General features: G+C 39.6%; 1 protein-coding gene across 7 annotated transcripts in view; it reads right to left on the bottom strand.

Moving 5' to 3' along the window:
* Nucleotides 1-19,276, bottom strand: part of NNT (nicotinamide nucleotide transhydrogenase) — a 68,737-nt gene extending 49,461 nt beyond the window's left edge. The window contains exons 1-3 of one of the 7 annotated variants that reach the window (XM_034440835.3): nucleotides 18,941-19,276; nucleotides 14,966-15,171; nucleotides 3,781-4,010 (exon numbers count right to left, since the gene is read on the bottom strand). In XM_034440835.3, coding sequence (XP_034296726.1) covers nucleotides 3,781-4,010; nucleotides 14,966-15,116 — 381 coding nt within the window. In that variant the 5' untranslated portion in view covers nucleotides 15,117-15,171; nucleotides 18,941-19,276. Of the gene's footprint in view, nucleotides 1-3,780; nucleotides 4,011-14,965; nucleotides 15,172-16,598; nucleotides 16,826-18,672; nucleotides 18,777-18,940 lie in introns of those variants that run through there. The other 6 variants (XM_060690702.2, XM_087885652.1, XM_034440836.2 and 3 more) reach the window with 6 other exon arrangements.
* Between the last annotated feature and the right edge of the window lie 337 nt (nucleotides 19,277-19,613).

The following is a 19,613-nucleotide window of genomic DNA, read 5'->3' as shown; positions in this document are numbered from 1 at the left end:
CTTGCAATGTCTATCAATTGTACTGGGGGGGAGACCTAATTTGGTTACCTAGAAATATTTTTTCCAATGCAAAAGGGTATTTGAAAAGAAGAATCCAGAATCTATACACTTGCTAATGGTGTGGAAAATTTAATTTTCTCTTTCTTTACAATAGAAAATTCCTTTAGTTAATGGTACATAACTTTTTAATGAATAATTCATGGTTCGTACTGAACTCTCCCCTTAGGGCTATAACTCTCACACAAAATATTTCAGAAATGACCTTGTATTGTTTTGGAGACCATGAGCTGCTGGACAATTCTTAAGTATTTTTTAAGTTGGGGCATCCTAGTTGCCAATTCATGCTTAATAATGCCTCTTTCTCTGCTTGTCATGATAGCAAAAGATGAAGAGTTCTGTTCCTGAGATCACCTAATAATAATCACCTGAAAAATTATCTTAATAGAATTCCTGGACAGATCTTGTCCATCAATACAAACCAGTGATTCTTAAGCTGTTTGACCCAATTACCCTTCTCCCAATCCTGAATAACATCATAAACCTCACCCCCTCACCCCAAAAAACTCTCACTAATACAGACTGCTGTTTTACAAAAGCAACTTACAAACTGGATCCTCAACTCACAAACAAGTAATTACAAATTGCTCCATTACTACTAGGATACCCCAAATTATCCTTGGGGTAATTTACACCTACTTTAAGAATTGGTCTAATTCAGTATTTTTCAGCAGGAATGCCTGTTTTGAGTGAAAATAAATTATTCAAAACAAGGAAGAGTCAAGTTGACATAAGGTACCTAGTTAGATAATTTATTATTTTATTTGATATTATTTAGTGTTTTTCAACTTAAGCAAATTTAAGATGGGTGGAACTTTAACTCCCAGAATTCCCCAGCCACTCATGCTGGCTAGGGAATTCTGAGAGTTGATATCCACCTATCTTAAAGCTGCTTGAGAAACACTAGACTAGATAATATCAAATAAAATAATAAATTATCTAACTAGATAGCTTTCACCAACTTGATTCCTCCTTGTTTTCAGTCATTTATTCTCACTCAAAACCAGCATTCCTGCTGTCAGTGTAGACAGAAGGGGGGGGGCCGGAGAGGACAAATAATCATCATTAAAGATTCAGTTTGTGGAAGTAAAATGTTAGCACAATGTTGCCCCTGAAAAGTAACAGCAAAATGGACTTTGCTCAGTCAACAGTTTGCCTGATAATGCATCTGCTCTACAGCAACTGAAGTTTGCTCTCTGCAAGACAAAGCTTTATCAGATGTGCTTTGTCCTAGTTCCAAAGAAACTTTTCTAATGCTATGCCTGTTTTTAAAATGCATTGCCTGTGAAAGATTTCAAATAATGAAGCTAGCTAGTAAAAGTGACTGAATTTTGTAACTCAAACACTATGATTTATGTTCAAAGTACCACCATAGTTTAAAATGTACTGTGCACTATGCAAATAGTATTTTAAGATGATGTTTGAAGAATTAGGATAGGCTAGCAGCATAGCAAGTCCTACATGAAAATTCTTTCGACTTCTTGCAAAAAAATGTTATAATGGTCTTCGGCAGTGATGCAGCCAGTGAATAGAGTTTGCCAATCAAGAGATGAAAGGCTGATCATCAGTGTCAGATAATAATCTAAAGTAGTGCCACTGAACTACACTGTCTATACTGGAAGGATGGTTTTGTGTTTATACTTTCCCTCCATTTTCTTTAAGGGACTGAAAGGGGAGTGGCTTAGCCACTCTATAAATATGACCCCCCTTTATTCACACACACTGAGAGAAGAAGGATATACACTGACTTGACAGACTTACAGCTGCTCAATAACAGACATTCTGTCTCTGTCAAAATGGCTAGATAAGAAAGGAATGTGCTCTAAGCACATTTACCTAAGAAATAAATAAAGACCAAGGGATAATGCTCTGTGATTTAAAATGTAAATAGTTTATTGATTTTAAATAAACAATTAAGGTTTTTCTTGATAAAGGAAACCTGGCTTAAATGTAACTGCTGGGACATTCCAAGATCTTATTGACCTCTACAACCTAAACTAAAAACTTTTCCAACAATCAATTATGAGATCATAGTTGGCTTTTCTAAAATTATACTTTGGGATTCCGTCACATTGTCTATATGAGGATGTAAATTGAGATACAAATCTATAACGCTATGGTCACTGTTGGAAAGGGTTCTTTTATTTGTAGTCCATAATAGCAATTATGTACCGGTAGCAATTCTCTTATACAGAAAGCCAATAGGGTGTTGTGGTTAAGGTGCTGACCTAGAAACCAGGAGTTTCTGAGTTCTAGTCCCACCTTAAGTGTGAAAGATGGCCGGGTGACTGTGGCGCAATTCATCTTTCTCAGCCCAGCCTACCTCACAAGATTGTTATGAGGAAAATAAGAAGCAGGAGCATTAGGTATGTTTGCCACCTTGAATTATATATATATATATGGTATGTGCAAATTTCTCAAAATCAAAGTTTTGGATTCAACATGCCTACTTCCTGAGTTCAAAATGGCTTTGGACATTTGAAACAGTTGCTTCACATTTGAAATGGCTGTTTCCACCACCTGGGAGGTGTTTTGAGCTTGAAATGCTTCCAAAATGATGAGAACAATTCATTTCAAATGCAAACCATCTGCTTTAAACTTAATTATTTTGACAATCTGAATTCAAAACTGTAAATTTTTAATGGAAAAACTTTCCATAATGCATATACAGGAACTCCTCACAATCACAACTAGGTCCCATCATTAAGCAAGACATCATGTGATTATGATCTGTGATTTTACTGTTTGCTTCTCCATTAACTTTGCGCATTGGAAGCCAACTCTGAAGCACACCAATGGCTTTCCTTTGACTATGGGAATATTACAAAGATCATAAGTGTGAGATTAGTTATACATTTACCTTTTCAGTGCCATCATAACTTTGAATGGTCAACAAAGTGAGGGCCGCCTGTATATACTTAATTTATTTTGACAGACTTCTTGCATTTACATTGTCAGACAAATTCTCTGTTACTTATAGAAATAAGTATTTCTATATCTACGGTATAGAAATAAAATTATTATATTATTATTATTATATTATACTTATTCCCTGTTGATTGATCCACACCTTAAGGATAAACTGATGACAAAGTGGCACTGGCTTCCCAAAGGTCTACTATATATGCAGGCTCTCTTGAGTTCAACTGAGTTTTCTTGAAATTCCTCTTTCACATGTCTGGTTTTTACATCTGTAGCCTTCTATCTTCTTTACCTTTAGGAAGCCGATATTGCTTTGTCTCTTATCAGTGCCTGTGTGTTCCTACCAATTCCAAAAATGCAGCCAAAATATGCAGTGGTGGGATTCAAAAATTTTTACTACCGGTTCTGTGGGTGTGGCTTGGTGGGCATGGCATGCCATGGTGGGCATGACAGGGGGAGGATACTGTAAAATCTCCATTCCCACCCCATTCCAGGGGAAGGTTACTGCAAAATCCCCATTCCCTCCCCACTCCAGGAGAAGGTTACTGCAAAATTCCCATTTCCTCCCAATCAGCTGGGACTTGGGAGGCAAAAAATAGATGGGGGCGGGGCCAGTCAATTTTTATTACCGGTTCTCCGAACTACTCAAAATTTCCGCTACCGGTTCTCCAGAACCTGTCAGAACCTGGTGAATAGCACCCCTGCACCCAACCCACTAGCAACAACAAAGTGGAAAAACACTTTGGGGGGGGGAGAGAGAAACTGATTTCATAGGAGTAATAGTAAACAGATAATGATTACCTTGAGGACTATGTCAGAAGCCAATACTTCCTTGGGGCCCTGGATCTGTGCTCCAGCCTGTCTATAGTGGTCATCAGAGAATTTAGCAGCTTCTCCTGCACTTGACTCCACAATAACGTTAAAACCCTGCTTAACCAGTGCTTGAACTCCAGCTGGTGACAAAGCAATCCTTTTCTCATTTTGAAAGATCTCCTTTGGAACCCCTACAGTCAATTCCTTATATGGAATACCTATAAAGGCAGAAGTATTTGAAGTAATAGTTAAAAGCCTGAACATATTATAATATCCTATGCAAAGTATTATTTGCACGTACCGTAAAACTGTTTTTAAAAAGCATTTAAAGCATTATTTCAAATATAGTAAATTTTAGGAACACAGCCCCACAAGTCATGCACAAAACTAAAAATAATACGTTGCTGTTTTATTATTGCAGCTTTCCCCTACGTGGCAAATTCAAATGTTTTGGGTCTCACTAACTCCCATAATTCTGAAAGACCATAGCCAAAAGGAAATTGTGTAAGAGTGAATTTGGATTATTTTGCATCCATTAGCATAGCAATTTAGGTTTGATGGCATGTATAATCTCCATTTCTTGGGCTATTCTCTTATTCCATGGACAAAAATAATCCCAGTTCACCTACTAAGGCCAAATTAGTGCATCACTGTATAAAGTAGATATGAAGCCATAACTCACTACCGGTATTTATTTATTTCTTTACAGATTTTTTATGACTGCCCAGTGATCCTAGATAGCTCACAACCACCAATAAAAACAGGATATCCGCCATCAAGGGCTAGACTAATCCAACCGTTACTTCCTGGCTCAACCCCCATCCTAGCCTAATTCTTGGGGGAAGAATCAGGACTTTGTGGCCTTCCAGAAGACTAAAAGGTCTAAAAGTATGTCTCAAATTTGAAGTAGGATGCTACTCCAAAGGGGGTTATAAAGAAAGCATGCCTCCTACCGTGTTTCCTTGAAAATAAGACCCTGTCTTATATTTTTTTGAAGCCTGAAATAAGTGCTTGGCCTTATTGTCATGCACTCAAAAGCCCATTTAGGCTTATTATCAGGGGATGTCTTATTTTGGGGAAAACAGAGTAGGTCCCATAAGATGACCACATTTAAGGGAAGGGACCTACAGCATGCAATGTTTCAGCCGAGATTCCATCAACATCTATGTAGCCCCAAATACTGTGAAAACTATTCTTGACTCACATAGGTGATAATATCCCTAGGATGCCAACAGTCAAGGAAGCAAGCATAGCCAATTATTTAGTAGCTGAGAGTTTCATTCATTGGGCGGGGGGGAGGGGTTGGAGATACCAGAGAGAGAAAGAGAGAGAGAAGGTCCATAATGTGTGATGTGAGCAAAAGCCAGGATATTGTTTTATAACTAGGGTTGACAGTTTTGGGTTTTTTTAGTTTACACTTTGTGGGGTTGCCACAAAGAAGAGGGAGTCAAACTATTCTCCAAAGCACCTGAGGGTAAAACAAGAAGCAATGGGTGGAAACTAATCAAGGAGAGAAGCAACTTAGAACTAAGTTCTAAAAGAACTTAGAAATTTCCTGACTTAGAACAATTAATCAGTGGAACAACTTGCCTCCACAAGTTGTGAATGCTCCAACACTGGAAGTTTTTAAGAAGAGATTAGATAACCATTTGTCTGAAGTGGGGTAGGGTTTCCTGCCTAAACAGGGGGTTGGACTAGAAGACCTCCAAGGTCCCTTCCAACTCTGTTATTCTGTTCTATTCTATATTCCAAGTTTGCCATCTCAAGAGGTCAGTTTTGAGCATAAAGTCAAGAGTTTCTGGGAACCATAAAAAGGGGGCTCAAGAGGCATTAGTTCCCTGCTTGCGATAAAGATTCTTTTTTTACGTACAACTATGGGAAGGTTCAATTTAATGTGCGGCAATGCGAGTGACACTTATTAAAACTCTTCTGTATACACACTGTGGAAATAACCTTTTATGAGTATGAGAGAGGCTAAGCGTGCCTTGAAGACAAGAGGCATCAGATAACCCAACTACATACACATGATTAAAAGGTGAGGAACGAATGATTGTGAATCAACATCTACTTATCAGCACTGCTGAGTGAACACTAATTTCTATTCTGCCACCTTTCAAAAGGCGGGTGCAGAATGCATGGTGATGTTTAACAATAGCCGCTTCTATTGAACAAGCCAAGTGCACAGTTCCCCTCATTCCTTTATCTTTCCTCAAAAGGAAAGTTCCAGCACGAATTCTGTGTTGGATAAGCAGCAGCAGAATAGAAAACAATAGTGGGAACTGCAGCTAACACATATGTAGGGATCCAGCCTATAATATGGGTGCCATCGCAGAGTACCATTTGCTTATAGGAGATAACAGTAATCGTCAACTTACAACCTATTCATTTAGTGACCTTTCAAATTTACAACAGCGCTGAAAAAAGTGACTTATGACCATTTTTCACACAACGATTGCAGCCTCTTCATGGTCACATGATCAAAATCTGAGTGCTTAGCAACTGGCTTATATTTATGACAGTTGCATTGTCCTGGGGTCATGTGATCACCATTAGTAATCTTCCCACAAAGTCAACAGGGAAAACCAGATTCATTTAACATCCACATGAACCTCATGAGTCACTTAACCACTGCATGTTTCACTTAACAACTTGCAGTGATTTGCTTAACAGCTGTGGCAAAAAAAAAGGTCATATCATGGGGTGCAACTTACTTAACTACCTGTACTTACTACTGACCATTCACTTTGCTGAAACAAGCATCAGCCTATATCCATAGAAGCACCAAAACCCTACCAAAACTGCTATTGCACTTTTTTTAAATCACATGTTGATACATTAAGCATTACTAGCCACAGACAGTCCTCCATTTACAACTGTAATGGAGCCTGCCACTACAGTTGTAAAGGGGGTCATCTGACTGTGGGGGGATGTAGGTGTGGGCAGCAGCCATCAGAACTTCAGAACTGGGTCTAAGTACCCCTGGCGAGGTCTGTCATAATTTTGAAGAGTCACTAACTAACCGGTGGTAAGTCAAGGACTACCTGTTATTGATCAAGGCAATAAGAATTGACTACCTCTTTGGAATAAGTTCAAATCATGCATTTATTAGTATAGCTGAAAAAGCACACACAAGTCCACTTTCCCACACAATTTAACTTTATTCCAAAATTCAAGCAGCAATGTTATACATACTAAGGATATTACTAAGCAGATTCTTAATACTGCATCTTCCCTATGGATATTTTTCTTGATATGGCAAAATTTCTGGAAGACACCTGTTGGAGAAGACAACTACTGTAATACAAGTGTTCTGTGTAGATAATGAACTTTTAAGTATGCCATCTTCATTAATATTTTCTCAAAAATATGTTTGATGCATACTTTTATTAGTCTTTTCTATTGTACTCCATTGTATTAGATTCAGTCCTACAGACAAAATAATTGAACTCATAAAATATTTTATAGTCACTCATACTTTCTATTCAACCATATACTTAACTTCTTCTGTCCTATCAGGAAAATAAAAAAACAGAAATATATATCTCTGAAGGCAAAGCAAGCAACAAAGGCGATAGTTCTCATATGTAACAAGCCAAAAAAAAAAATATGCGAAGTTATTCCCGTTTGTTTCATCAGGAACGCCCTTTAACTGTGTTGCATTATTGACAAAGCTAACTATTGTTAATGTGATATAAAAACCACAGATCTTAAAAATAAAGATAAAAACATTTTTTTCTGGGAATCAGTCCAATTAATAAACCTCAGTTACTCTTAAAAATCTCACAATTAAGCAGAAATACAGAACTGAAGGAAGGCAGGCAAGTACAGGTAGTTCTCGACTTACAACAGTTCATTTAATGACCGCTCAAAGTTACAATGGGATTGAAAAAAGTGATTTATGACCATTTTTCACAGTTACAACCTTCGTAGCATCCTCATGATCATGTGATCAAAATTCAGATGCTTAGAAATTGGTTCATACTTATGACCACTGCTCTGTCCCAAAGGTCATGTGATCCCATTTTGCAACCTTTGGACAAGCAAAGTCAACGGGGAAGCCAGATTCACTTAACAACCGGGTTACCAATTTATCAACTGCGTGATTCACTTAACAACTGTGGCAAGAAAGGTTGTAAAATGGGGCAAATCTCACTTAACAACACGGAGATGTTGGGCTCAATTGTGGTCGTAAGTTGAGGACTACCTGTAGCTGGCTATGTTGGCCTTCATTGTGACTCCCTTAATGGTCTTCCGCAAGAGAAAAGTAGACAGACTAACCAAATCACAGCCACTTATATCAGTGATGGAAATTCTAAACTAGGAGTTCTATAAAAGAAATTGTTGCAAAGATTACTCACTAATGCTAAGGTGGGGAATAAATCTGCAAAATGTGTACCTCATAATTGGTTTACTATATCAACAGCTCTAGAAGCTGCTCACCTTTATTCAGAGTTCTGCAGGAAGAGGAGGAAATAGCCTAATAGAGCAAAATGAAATGAAGACAAAAGAATGCAGTGAATAACACAGAGGAAACAGAAATCCTTGCAATCAAATTTACCCGTATTTCAAAGGAAAATAAGACATTCAAAATGCACAAGCACACAATTTTCAATATAGATATATTACATTAAAGAGCTGAAGCAACAGAAAAGAAATACAAAAATGAAAGAAAAGAGACAAGAAAATTTAAGATGTGAAGGGTGGCAATAAGTGGATAAGCCTAGATTAATTGGATAAGCTTGGATAAATTCAAAAAATAATCATAGATCCTGAAGGCTATGTAAGAGCTGTAGCTTAGGTGCTATAGGTAACAAATAAAAATGGATTTCATGCATTGGTTTATCAGATGACTAATTTTAACCACAGTTCCTCCAACACAATAACTTTCAAGTGAGCCAGAATGTAACTCTCATTATGCCAGGCTCTAATAGATTTTTCTGATTCGACTCATGACCACAATTGAATCCAAAATTTCTGTTGCTAAGTGGGACGGTTAAATGAATTTTAGCCCATTTTACGAGCTTTCTTGCCACAGTTATTAAGCGAATCACTGCAGTTGTTAAATCTGGCTTCCCCATTGGCTGCTTGTCAGAAGGTCGTCAAAGGTGATCACATGATCCCAGGACACTGCAACTGTCATAAATATGAATTTTGATCACGTGACTATGGGGATACTCTTAACGGTCGTGTGAAGTCTCTTTTTTCAATGCCATTGTAACTTCAGTCACTAAATGAACTGTAGTAAGTTGAGGACTACCTGTAGTCTTGTAATTGAAAATATATATATAGAATACTAAAAGCTAGTATTCTAAAAACAAAGCAACATATTTCTAGCAACATTTCTATTTATTTGTAAAATTCCCTTGAGTCCCATAGCAGGAACGATGGAAGAGGAGTCATTTTGTGACCGTATAGATAGTCCTAGACATACAAACGTTCATTAAATGTTATAAGTTTTGAAAACAGAGTTATCTAAAGTGACTTATGATATTTACCTCACATTTACAACCATTGCAGCATCCCCAGAGTCATGTGATCAAAATTCACACTTGGCAACCAGCATATATTTACAACAGTGGTGAAATCCAAATTTTTTTACTATCGGTTCTGTGGGTGTGGCTTGGTGGGCGTGATGTGGCTTGGTGGGCATGGCTTGGTGGGCGTGGCAGGGGAAGGATACTGCAAAATCTCCATTCCCACCCCACTCCAGGGGAAGAATACTGCAATATCCCCATTCCCTCCCCACTCCTGGGGGAAGGATACTGCAAAATCTCCATTCCCACACCACTCTGGGGCCAGCCAGAGGTGGTATTTGCCGGTTCTCCAAACTGCTCAAAATTTCCCCTACCGGTTCTCCAGAACCTGTCAGAACCTGCTGGATTTCACCCCTGATTTACAACAATTGTAAACAATTGCCATTATGATCTTCCCAGAGGGCTTCCAACAAGCAAAATCAATATGGGAAGCCAGATTTGCTTAACAACTGTGTGACCATAGTAAAAAAAAAGTAATAAAATCTGATGCGATTCACTCAACCACATTGCTTAGCAACAGAAATTGCAATCCCAATTGTGGTCATAAATCACGGATTACTTGTACCCACCAAATGCTCCCAAAATTCTGAATGAACACTTTTTAGTGTAAAAGGTAATTAATTCTAAATTAAACTTTCAGTGTAAAAGGGGTTTTTTAGCATGTGGATAATTCACTTTCTTGAACTTCAACTTTTCATATTAGCCACTAGCAAAAATGAAGTAGCAATACTTCCTGCACCATTATATTACTGAAAATTCTGGGTTTGTCCTTTTTTTTTCTTTGTAAAAAAAAAAAAAAGCAGCAGCAGCAGAGGATCCATTTCAAAACACTTGCATGCCATTAATTTTCACTTTCATTTTATTTTCAAAGTCTTTTATTAGAGCTAGCCTTAGTCACTGAGAGCCACCGTTCTGCCTTCTCCTGCCATGTGCCAAATTTCAAGAGATCTCCAGACAGGCACACTTCCAGGCGTCCTAAGCATGTGTATAAACATGTCTTTCAGTCATTTAATCAGAAGAAAATACCACCCATTTTTTTCTGGCTACAGACTAGAAATGCTCTTCAAATTTCCTCTTACAAAGCAAATATGTTCCAGTGACTGAAGTTGCTATTATAGTTATAAAATTTTGTACTGAATAATTAAAAGTGGGTTTTGCTGACTCTTTTTCTGGAATTCTGTATTTACCTGCTGGTATAGGTATAGTAAAGGTAAAGGTTCTCCTCGCACATATGTGCTAGTTGTTCCCAACTCTAGGGGGCGGTACTCACCTCTGTTTCAAAGCCGAAGAGCCAGCGCTGTCTGAAGACATCTCCGTGGTTATGTGGCCGGCATGACTAAACGCCAAAGGCACACAGAACGCTGTTACCTTCCCACCAAAGGTGATCCCTATTTTTCTACTTGCATTTTTTACGTGCTTTCAAACTGCTAGGTTGGCAGAAGCTGGGACAAATGAGCTCACCCCGTTACATGGCACTAGGATTCAAACCGCTGAACTGCCAACCTTTCAATCGACAAGCTCAGCGTCACAGCCACTGAGCCACCGCATCCCTTAGTACTTAGTACCTGCTGGTACTCAATATCAAATTATTCCTCAGCAATTTCACCAACTCAGCTTTTTTTAGGACATGTTGCACTTCTCAATGCACTATAACTAGGAAAACATGCTGACTCTTCAGTAATATGGTTTCTTCCGAATTCTTTCTTTTTTCATTAAAACATCATTTTTAACCACACTCTTTATCAGTCTGCCAAGACTGCTCACCATTATTTTCTGCAGAAAACATCACCAATGTCTCAGCTTGGAGGAGGGGGTGTCTTTTTTTTTTTTTTTTTTTGCAGATTGCATAAGAACTACCACAAGTTTCTGTTCCTTCTATTCCTAGGTTATGTTGCCAATTTCTGACAAACCAACTGATTTTCTCTCATGCAATTATTTCTTATGCATTTTATAGTAAGAGACAAAATACAGAGGTGAAGTTCTATGAGATACAAGTACTTATCATTAGCCTTTAGCCCCAAACAAACACGCAGGTATATGCAGATACACATTAACAGAGGCTTCAAAATTTCAATGGGAAAAGTTTTGGTTTTGTCACCAGGGCCAAAATAAAATCATTCTTATAGAGTGAAAAAAGATTTTTAAACCAAAACAATGACTTTTGGGCACTTAAAAGTTACCCAGCCCAACTCTACACAATGTCCTAAATTCCTTAGTTAACCATGTGTCTTGAAACCTCTGGCTTCCTTAAAAAATGAATGATAACGATATTATTTCAAAAGTCTTCTCAGAGTCTCCTCAGTGAGGGACAATATATAAATTTAATAAAACACTTAAATAAAATATGATGATACTCATTATTGATTTCTGCCATCAAATCCAACATCAATATTGGACTATCAAAAATAATCAAATAATATATCTAGTTTGAAGAAAACTGACAGTAAGATGCAGCATTATGGTACTTAGAAGTCTATTTGGACAAGTAATAAGTTATATAGACATATTAAGAACATTCATTTACATACACTTCAACTTTCATGTAGTATCTTGGTGTTCAAGAGAATCACATTTCTCAAATAAGATCTAAAATATTCACTAATATGCTTTTAACTTTGTAGATTCAAATTTGCAAAGCTCCTATAAATTCTCCAAAAATGTTGATACGTAGGACTGTAATTTTTTTGTCCCACTTATATAACTTAATGGATTTTTAAAAGCAGACTTATCCACGTTTGGAATAGTTTTCCAAAATGAATGAATCTGTAAGGCTCTTGTTAAATTTCATATGGAGCTATTATTTTAAAAATACCAAGGAAAGATTTCTTAGTACATAACTGAATATATTCTGTATTGGGAAAAAAATATAATCTCTTAAGGCATCACTGATTTAATAAACATGTTAACACCTTGCAATTTAGTTAGCATGGAGTTTTCATAGCCAAGAGGCAATCTTCCCCATTCAAGACAGCTTTCACCATTCCTTCCAACTTGCTATCTCCGAAAATAACACAATAAGAATAGTACCGTGTTTCCCCGAAAATAAGACTGTCTTATATTTTTTTGAACCCTGAAATAAGCTCTTGTCCTTATTTTCGAGGAGGTCTTACTATTTTGGGGGGTGTGGAGCAAGATGGGACTCCTCTTGCCATCTTACCTGATTTACAGCTGTCTCCCTAACCCTAACCAGAGGAAATGGTGGGGACTGGCTACGCATGCATTCAAATATTTTCGGGGGGGGCGCTTATTTTCGGGGGGGGGTTATTTTAGCGCATGAGCATAACAGCCAGATTGGTCTTATTATCCAGGGAGGTCTTATTTTCGGGGAAACAGGGTATATAATTTTTCATGTGCATTTAGACTGGATATACAGTATTAGTATATCCCTATACTGTTTCATTAACAACACTTGCAGAACATAGTAGTACATAAACAAAAAAGTATACTTCCTATTGCAAAATAGGGATGGGAGAAAAGTCAAAGCCACACGTGTTGATTGTACAGGTAGTCCTCGACATATGACCACAATTTAGATAAGTTTTTGTCGCTAATCATCATGGTTAAGTGAGTCGTGCCCGATTTTATGACTTTTGACATGGTTATGTGAATCATGTGGTCATTAAACAAATCTGGCTTCCCCCATTGACTTTGTGTGTAAGAAGCCAGCTGGGAAGGCATTCGCATGATCTTGGGATACTGCAACCATCATAAATGAGAAGGCCAGCATCTCTTTTCCAGGGCTCTTGTAACTTCAAACGGTCGCTAAATGAATGGTTTTAAATCGAGGACTATCTGTGGTGCCATTTCTCTTTGAATCCCAAGCAAACAGTGAGAGCTACAGTTGCAATACATCCAGTATAATAAATTGGGAAAGCAACAAAATGAAAGTAGAAAAATGAATGAACCGTTTTCTAGGTCCCATGCCAAACTGTGTAAATCATTTCCAAACACGTGTGGAAAAATGTGCTCTGTGAAATTCTGCCACTACAGACTAAATTATAAAACATGCACCGACAGATACCCATTACATTAATTCAAGAGATAGTCTTATCAGTCTATCGTTTCTCCAGTTTGTAATAAGACTGCATTGTGTAATGTATCTAACAACCCATTCATCTAGGAACTGTTCTAGATAATTGGCTAACTAACAGATTAGTTAATACACAAAGGCATTTCTAAAGCACAATTCCATACTTTCAAGGAGAACTATTGTCTTTGTTTAACAAAGTATTAGTTGTTACAATCAAAGAACAAGGGCTAATGTGGTACAAAGAGCATCTGAAGGACATACATTAATGTGGACTGGAGCTCTTGAATAAGTTCTACATGCTAATTCTGAAATGCAGTGTCTTGTTTTCTTCCAAAAGTACATCACTACCAAGCCAAACTTAGGCATTTGACAGCCCTGGGGGGCCATATTGGCCCTTTCTCTGTCCCTGTCCAGCTGCATGAGGTCAATCAGAAATCAGACATAAATGGTACACCATGCACACAATTCAACTGCATTGCTTTTATTTTGAAGGAGAGTTTTCATGTTTATGCATGTACACCTATGGACTGTCACAGCCCTATTGGTTCAGCCCTGCACAACAGTCCCAATCTCTCACAGCCCCTTAGCAAAATTAATTGCCCACCCTTGCTCCAAGGTAACTTTCTGAGCTATGGTGCAGTGCAGATTACTAATGCCTATTATTCAAGTTCAAGTCCCATCTTAGCCACGAAAGCCAGCTGGATGATCTTGGGTCACTCATTCTCAGTCCAACCCACCTCACAGGGTTGCTGTTGTGAGGAAAATAGGAGGAGGAAAGTGTGTTGGATATGTTCACTGCCTTGAGTTATTTGTAAAAATAATAAACGTGTGATTCTGAATAAATTTCTACAGTTGGCTTCTGCAAATGGAACACAGAAATGATGTGCTGTCTTTCTCTTTAAGGTGTAAATGTCTAGGTCTTTCACATCCTATTCCTCTAGTGTCGTGATGGCGAACCTTTGGTACAGGTGCCACAGGTGGCACACGGAGCCATATCTGTGGGCACGCGAGCGTTGCCCTACCTCAGTCCAGCACACATGTGCGTGCTGGCCAGCTGATTTTTGGGCCTTCCGGGCCCACCGGAAGTCGGGAAACTGGTTGTTTCCGGACCTCCGGAGGGGCTCTGGGGGGGGTGGAGAAGGCCGTTTTCACTCTCCCCAGGCTCCTAGAAAGCCTCTGGAGCCTGGGGAGGGCAAAAAAATGGGCCTATTGGGCCCACCATGCCATCGTGTGCCAAAAGCGGGGGGGGTTACGCACGCATGCATGGGGGGACTGGGCACATTGAATTATGGGTGTGGGCACGCGTGTGCACAATCCCCCCCACTCCCCCCGCTTTTGGCACGTGACGGCAAAAAGGTTAGCCATCACTGCTCTAGTGTAATGAGTGAACCAAGTTTCAAAAACTCTATTAGAACACAGCCAAAGTCTGCTGCTTATCTTTAGATAAGGAACTATGATTCCTGTAGAATACAGTTGTATCCTGGCTTCTTTTTTTTATATTATTAGTGTGATAACTACTGGAAGACCAGAAAAACGTAATGGGACTGGCCTTTATCCATTTTAACACCAGACAGATTTGAACTGAAATCCTGTGAACCAGTTTACATACCTGGTTTGATAGCTGATTTACACCAGAGAACCTGGTGGGTAAGGAATGTCCGCACCCTTGACGTCTTCACAGTCTTCACCTTGTGGCATATCACATTGTTGAAAAGGGGAACAGAGAAATTACTAACAACTGTACGCAGGATGCCTGCCATATTGCCCAAATCCAGCAAGGGAGATCACACGTTCGGAAGCCGCACAGCTGCCCTGCTGTATACAAAAAAAAAACATTTTCAATTTAGCAAATAACACATGAAACTTGAAATGTGTCATTGCTAAAAAGAAGCTCAGGTTAAGGTTACAAAATACACTTGGACTTTAAAATGTGCTTGGCAAATTTTACAAGACAAATGAATGATCTTTTCTCCATAAATGCGTAGGATTTAGTAATTGTTTTAAATACACACCTTGAGAAAGTGTACAGAACCTGACTGCCAAAGCACAACAAAGACTGTATTTCATCATGACTTTGATGTAATGTTAAAATTTAAGCTAATATATACACAATTATGTAGCTGCAATTCTAATTACAATAGGAGAGTTGATAGATGACGTAGTCTTCAAGTACAAAGTACGGAGTTCAAAGCACCATTGCCAAATAAAAAAATAGTATCTGAACCCTTTGAGATTCCTAATTTTCAATAAGAGAAACCAAGAGAGATTCATGATAATGTAAATATATGTATGTGTGTGAAGTTGTACTATTTCAGAGATTAGGACTGAATATTTGTATTTAAATTACTTAAACAGCTGCTCCTCAAAGCAAGTGCAATAATTTAAAGTATTAAAAGAGTACTAGCTGGTTTAGTTGCAATAAGCAAATAAAGTATGGGTAAAATAGAATAACACATTATCAACTAGTGACATATGTATTTCAAACTGTGTATTTTATTTATGTTAGGAAAGGGATAAAGTTTCATTCCTTTATTAACCTTCAGCTGTGTATTTCTGGTTATCTATTTGGACTATATTTAACCCAAAACATTGACAGTAAAGTTAGCAAGATTAAACAAATTACAACCATGAAAAAGTCTGACAAACAAGGAAGAATATTTTAAAAAACACACAAACTGTACATAGCTGATAGCCAACAGTACAGATCTGTTGAGCTATTATAAAGTATGTTTATACAACTGCCAATGCAAGCATTTTATAATAGATACTGCAATTGGAATGGTTAATATATAAATCTAACTATAAGAACATTCAAAAGATTTAAAAGTGGAGTCTAGCATTCCAGTGTACTCGTACCCACAAGAAATTCAGGCAATAAAAAGCCAGCACGATAGTGAATAAAACTTTTGCTTTTGGATAACTTATATACCAACAACTACTGCATATTTAGCAATATACAACATACCACATCTATTTCCAAATTTATTAAAAATGCTTGAGCATTGAAAATGCATGATTATTCTAAGCTTTCAAAAAAATCAAATCATGGACAACATTTTCATTTAAGAAATAAGTTCATTGTAAGGTAGCTCTTATTATATAGCCACCCAACAATGAGAAACAGTAATAGTATTTCAACTAGAAATAAATGTGTAACCATTTCCAACACCAACATGAAGTGTTTCTAAGGAAACTGCTATAAATAGAAAACACTGAGAAACAGACTTCTGCCACGTACTCACACATTCAGAACACATATTCTTTCCAGCAAAGAGAAAATTAACCTCATTTGTGGTCGTCTATGCCCTCAAGAGTGACATGCTGGCAGATAAAAGAATTCTCTTAAATCAATAACCTTCATTAGTGACTAACGAGGCATTACCAAATCTTCAGCAAATGCAGGAAGCTGAATTCTTCATTCAAAGGAAACTCCAAGGGCTGGTCACTAAAGACAAGGATGTGCATAATCTGCCTAGGCATAGATGATTGGATACAGCTCCTGTCAATCTCCAACTAGTGTCAAATTCATTCATTGACTTGTAAAAGCTGCCTTAGCTTGAGAACTTTTAACTTGCACCATTTGCAGTCACAGTCCAATCTGATTCAAGCTCCCCAACTTTTTAAACAGAAGCTTGAAACAGAAGTTTCAGCCTGCTTTAATCTTTAAACCATCCAATGATTTTTTTAAAAAAGAAAAAAGATTCTATCTTTTGGAGTTATTTGGAATGCACTTGTGAATTTAGAATTAGTCTTCCATTTATGGGGTCTAAATAAGTAGAGCATTCTGTTTACTTCAAAAGCTTACTCCCAATTAAGAGTATCATTTATAGCTCATCTTCATGAATTTTTGAATAGTATTTTTAAAAAGCTGATAATTAGATTTCACAATAACTGTTTAAAGCTTTAGGGCAACTTTTTTTTTTTAACCTTTCATCATTCCTATGCTGTACAATCCTGGCATACATGTGCTATTTTTAAAGAATCTTTCAGTCAGTTCTGAACATTGCAGTTAAGTAGATGGGAATGGAGACAGCAATTAGTGTAAATTTTTATATCACTAATTCCTGGTCATCCATTAAGAATTACTGGCAGAAATATACCCTATTACACTTTCCAGGTTTGCATTTTTTGATAGCATGAAATCACATATTTCCTTTTCCTATTTTATTGGGGTACAGGGTTATCTGCACTAGCTCTAAATACCAGAAGTATCTATGTTCAATCCAAGACACGCTCACACCTCTACAAAGACATCCACCAAAGTATTATGCACGGAGGTACAAGCCCAACTAAAACCTTTCAACATCTTCCAAGACATTCTGAGAGTTGTCCCACTTTTGAATCAAAACAGATTCACAGTCAGCATTCATTAAAGCAAGATTTCAAAAGAGGTCCTCCTAATACATGTAATGGCCACCCTCCGGCATTTATCTCAAAACTTTTAAAGGGTGTGACTCCCTAAACTCAAAAAGTTGTTGAAGAATCCCTAAGTCGTCCTTTCAAGCCTCTTCCCACCCAGCCCCTTCTACTCAGTAAATAAACCTGACTAAATATTGGTTGATAGAGGAGTCTGGAAACTCAACCAAGGTCATAGCCACAGTTCCCACTGCATGTTTGACCTCCACCTAACAGTTGTGTTTGACTTTAGTTGCCCTCTGTCAGTGAGAAAAACTCACAACTCTCTCTTCCAAGGGTGGGTTGTTGTTGTTGTTGTTGTTTTGCAACCTGCAGCATTCATCTGCTACCTTTGGATTTCTTCTCCCGCTTCCCATCTACCGAAATATCTTTTCTCTCCTTAGAAGGCAGGCCGGTTTGTTTTATATTTCTAGTGGCTGCCCGTGAAAGTTCCTAGTTTCTGCAGGGGTCCTGGGGGATGCCAGACCTTCCCACCCTGCAGCCCAGCTACGAGGCCAGAGGCGTCCCTAGACATCCCCCACCGGGAGTGTTTTTCCACAGGGCTTCTTAGCAGGCAGGACAAGCTCCGCTTCTTGCACCCTAAAAGGAGCCTCCTCGCGAGAAGACCGATCCCTCTACTTCGGGGTCCGCAGCATCCAACGGGGGGGGGGAGCAGTTTCACCTCCCTCTGCAACATGGGGGTGAGGAAGGCAGAGTCACCGCAGGTGGCGACCCCTCCTTTGCCCAAACCCGCGTTGCTAGGCGCATGAACGACAACTGGCCCGGCAAGAGGACAATTAACCTCTTTGTCCTGCGCTCGGTCGGTCACAGCCAGGAGACGGCTGTGGGGGGGGGGGTTGGTTTTTCCTGCGCGATTCCCCAATTCCTCCTCCCCAGCCACCCACCCCCGTGGCCCGTTACCTCTCCCGTGGGCGCTGGGCTGCACACGGGTGGGAGATGCAACCCGAGAAATCCTCCAGAAAGCCTCGGGATTTGCTTTGCTGGCCCTCGCGCGAAAAGGGGATGAAAGGGCGGAATCGCCCCGCTTTCGTTCTCCCACCCTTCACCCACCCCCACCCACACGTGCAGCCCGGGGCATCCGCAGCGAGCCTCGGGTTGCCCCAGGCCGCCTTCCCCTCCCCTCCCCTCGGGGTAAAACCAGACAAGAGACCAAAGCAAAGCTACCTACCGCCTCCGCGCCCAGCCTTGCAAAACGCGGCGGCGGCGGCGGCGGCGGCTGCAGCTGCGCCGACGACCTACTTTGGCTCGCCCTAGCTAGCCGGCTCGAGACGGGAAGCCGGAGAGCCGCGCGCCAGCGCGAGGCCCGCGCCAAAGAGGGCGGGGCGGCTCGTGCGAGCACGAGCACGAGACGGCACCCGGGCTCCGGGCAAAACGCAAAGGCTGTTTGCGTGCGTGTGTGGACAACAGGAGCCCAACCTCTGCCGGCCGAGCGAGCGAGCTAGGGTGGAAGGGCGGGAGGCGACGTCACGCTTTTTGAAAGCGGGGGAGGGGGGCGACGAAGGGGGCTCTCTGAGGGCACGTGACGGCGCGGCTTGCTTTTTTTGTTTTGTTTTTTGCGCCCGCCCGAGTGCGCATGGGCTTCCCTTCCTGCAAAAAAAAAAAAAAAAAACGGGAAGAAGGGGAAGCCTTTTAGGTCCTGTCACCCGTCTCTTTGCGGGAGGGTAGGAGGAGGTGGTTTCTTCGGGGGAGACTTTAAAAAAGAGGAAGACTTCTCCGGGTAAGGGCAGGAGTGTTGGAGGTGGGCGGGAAAAGAAGGGGAAAAAAAAAACACTCTTTTGCTTTTCCTGCAGAGCAGAGCCGGCTGGCTTTGACAATCCTTGAGGTGGTTTTTTTTTCCGCTT

This window comes from Pantherophis guttatus, chromosome 2 (assembly GCF_059756535.1).
Source record: "Pantherophis guttatus breed Tessera chromosome 2, ASM5975653v1, whole genome shotgun sequence".
Classification (NCBI taxonomy): Eukaryota; Metazoa; Chordata; class Lepidosauria; order Squamata; family Colubridae; genus Pantherophis; species Pantherophis guttatus.
The sequence above is the reverse complement of the archived record's forward strand: the minus strand, read 5'-3'. Positions and strand labels throughout refer to the sequence as shown.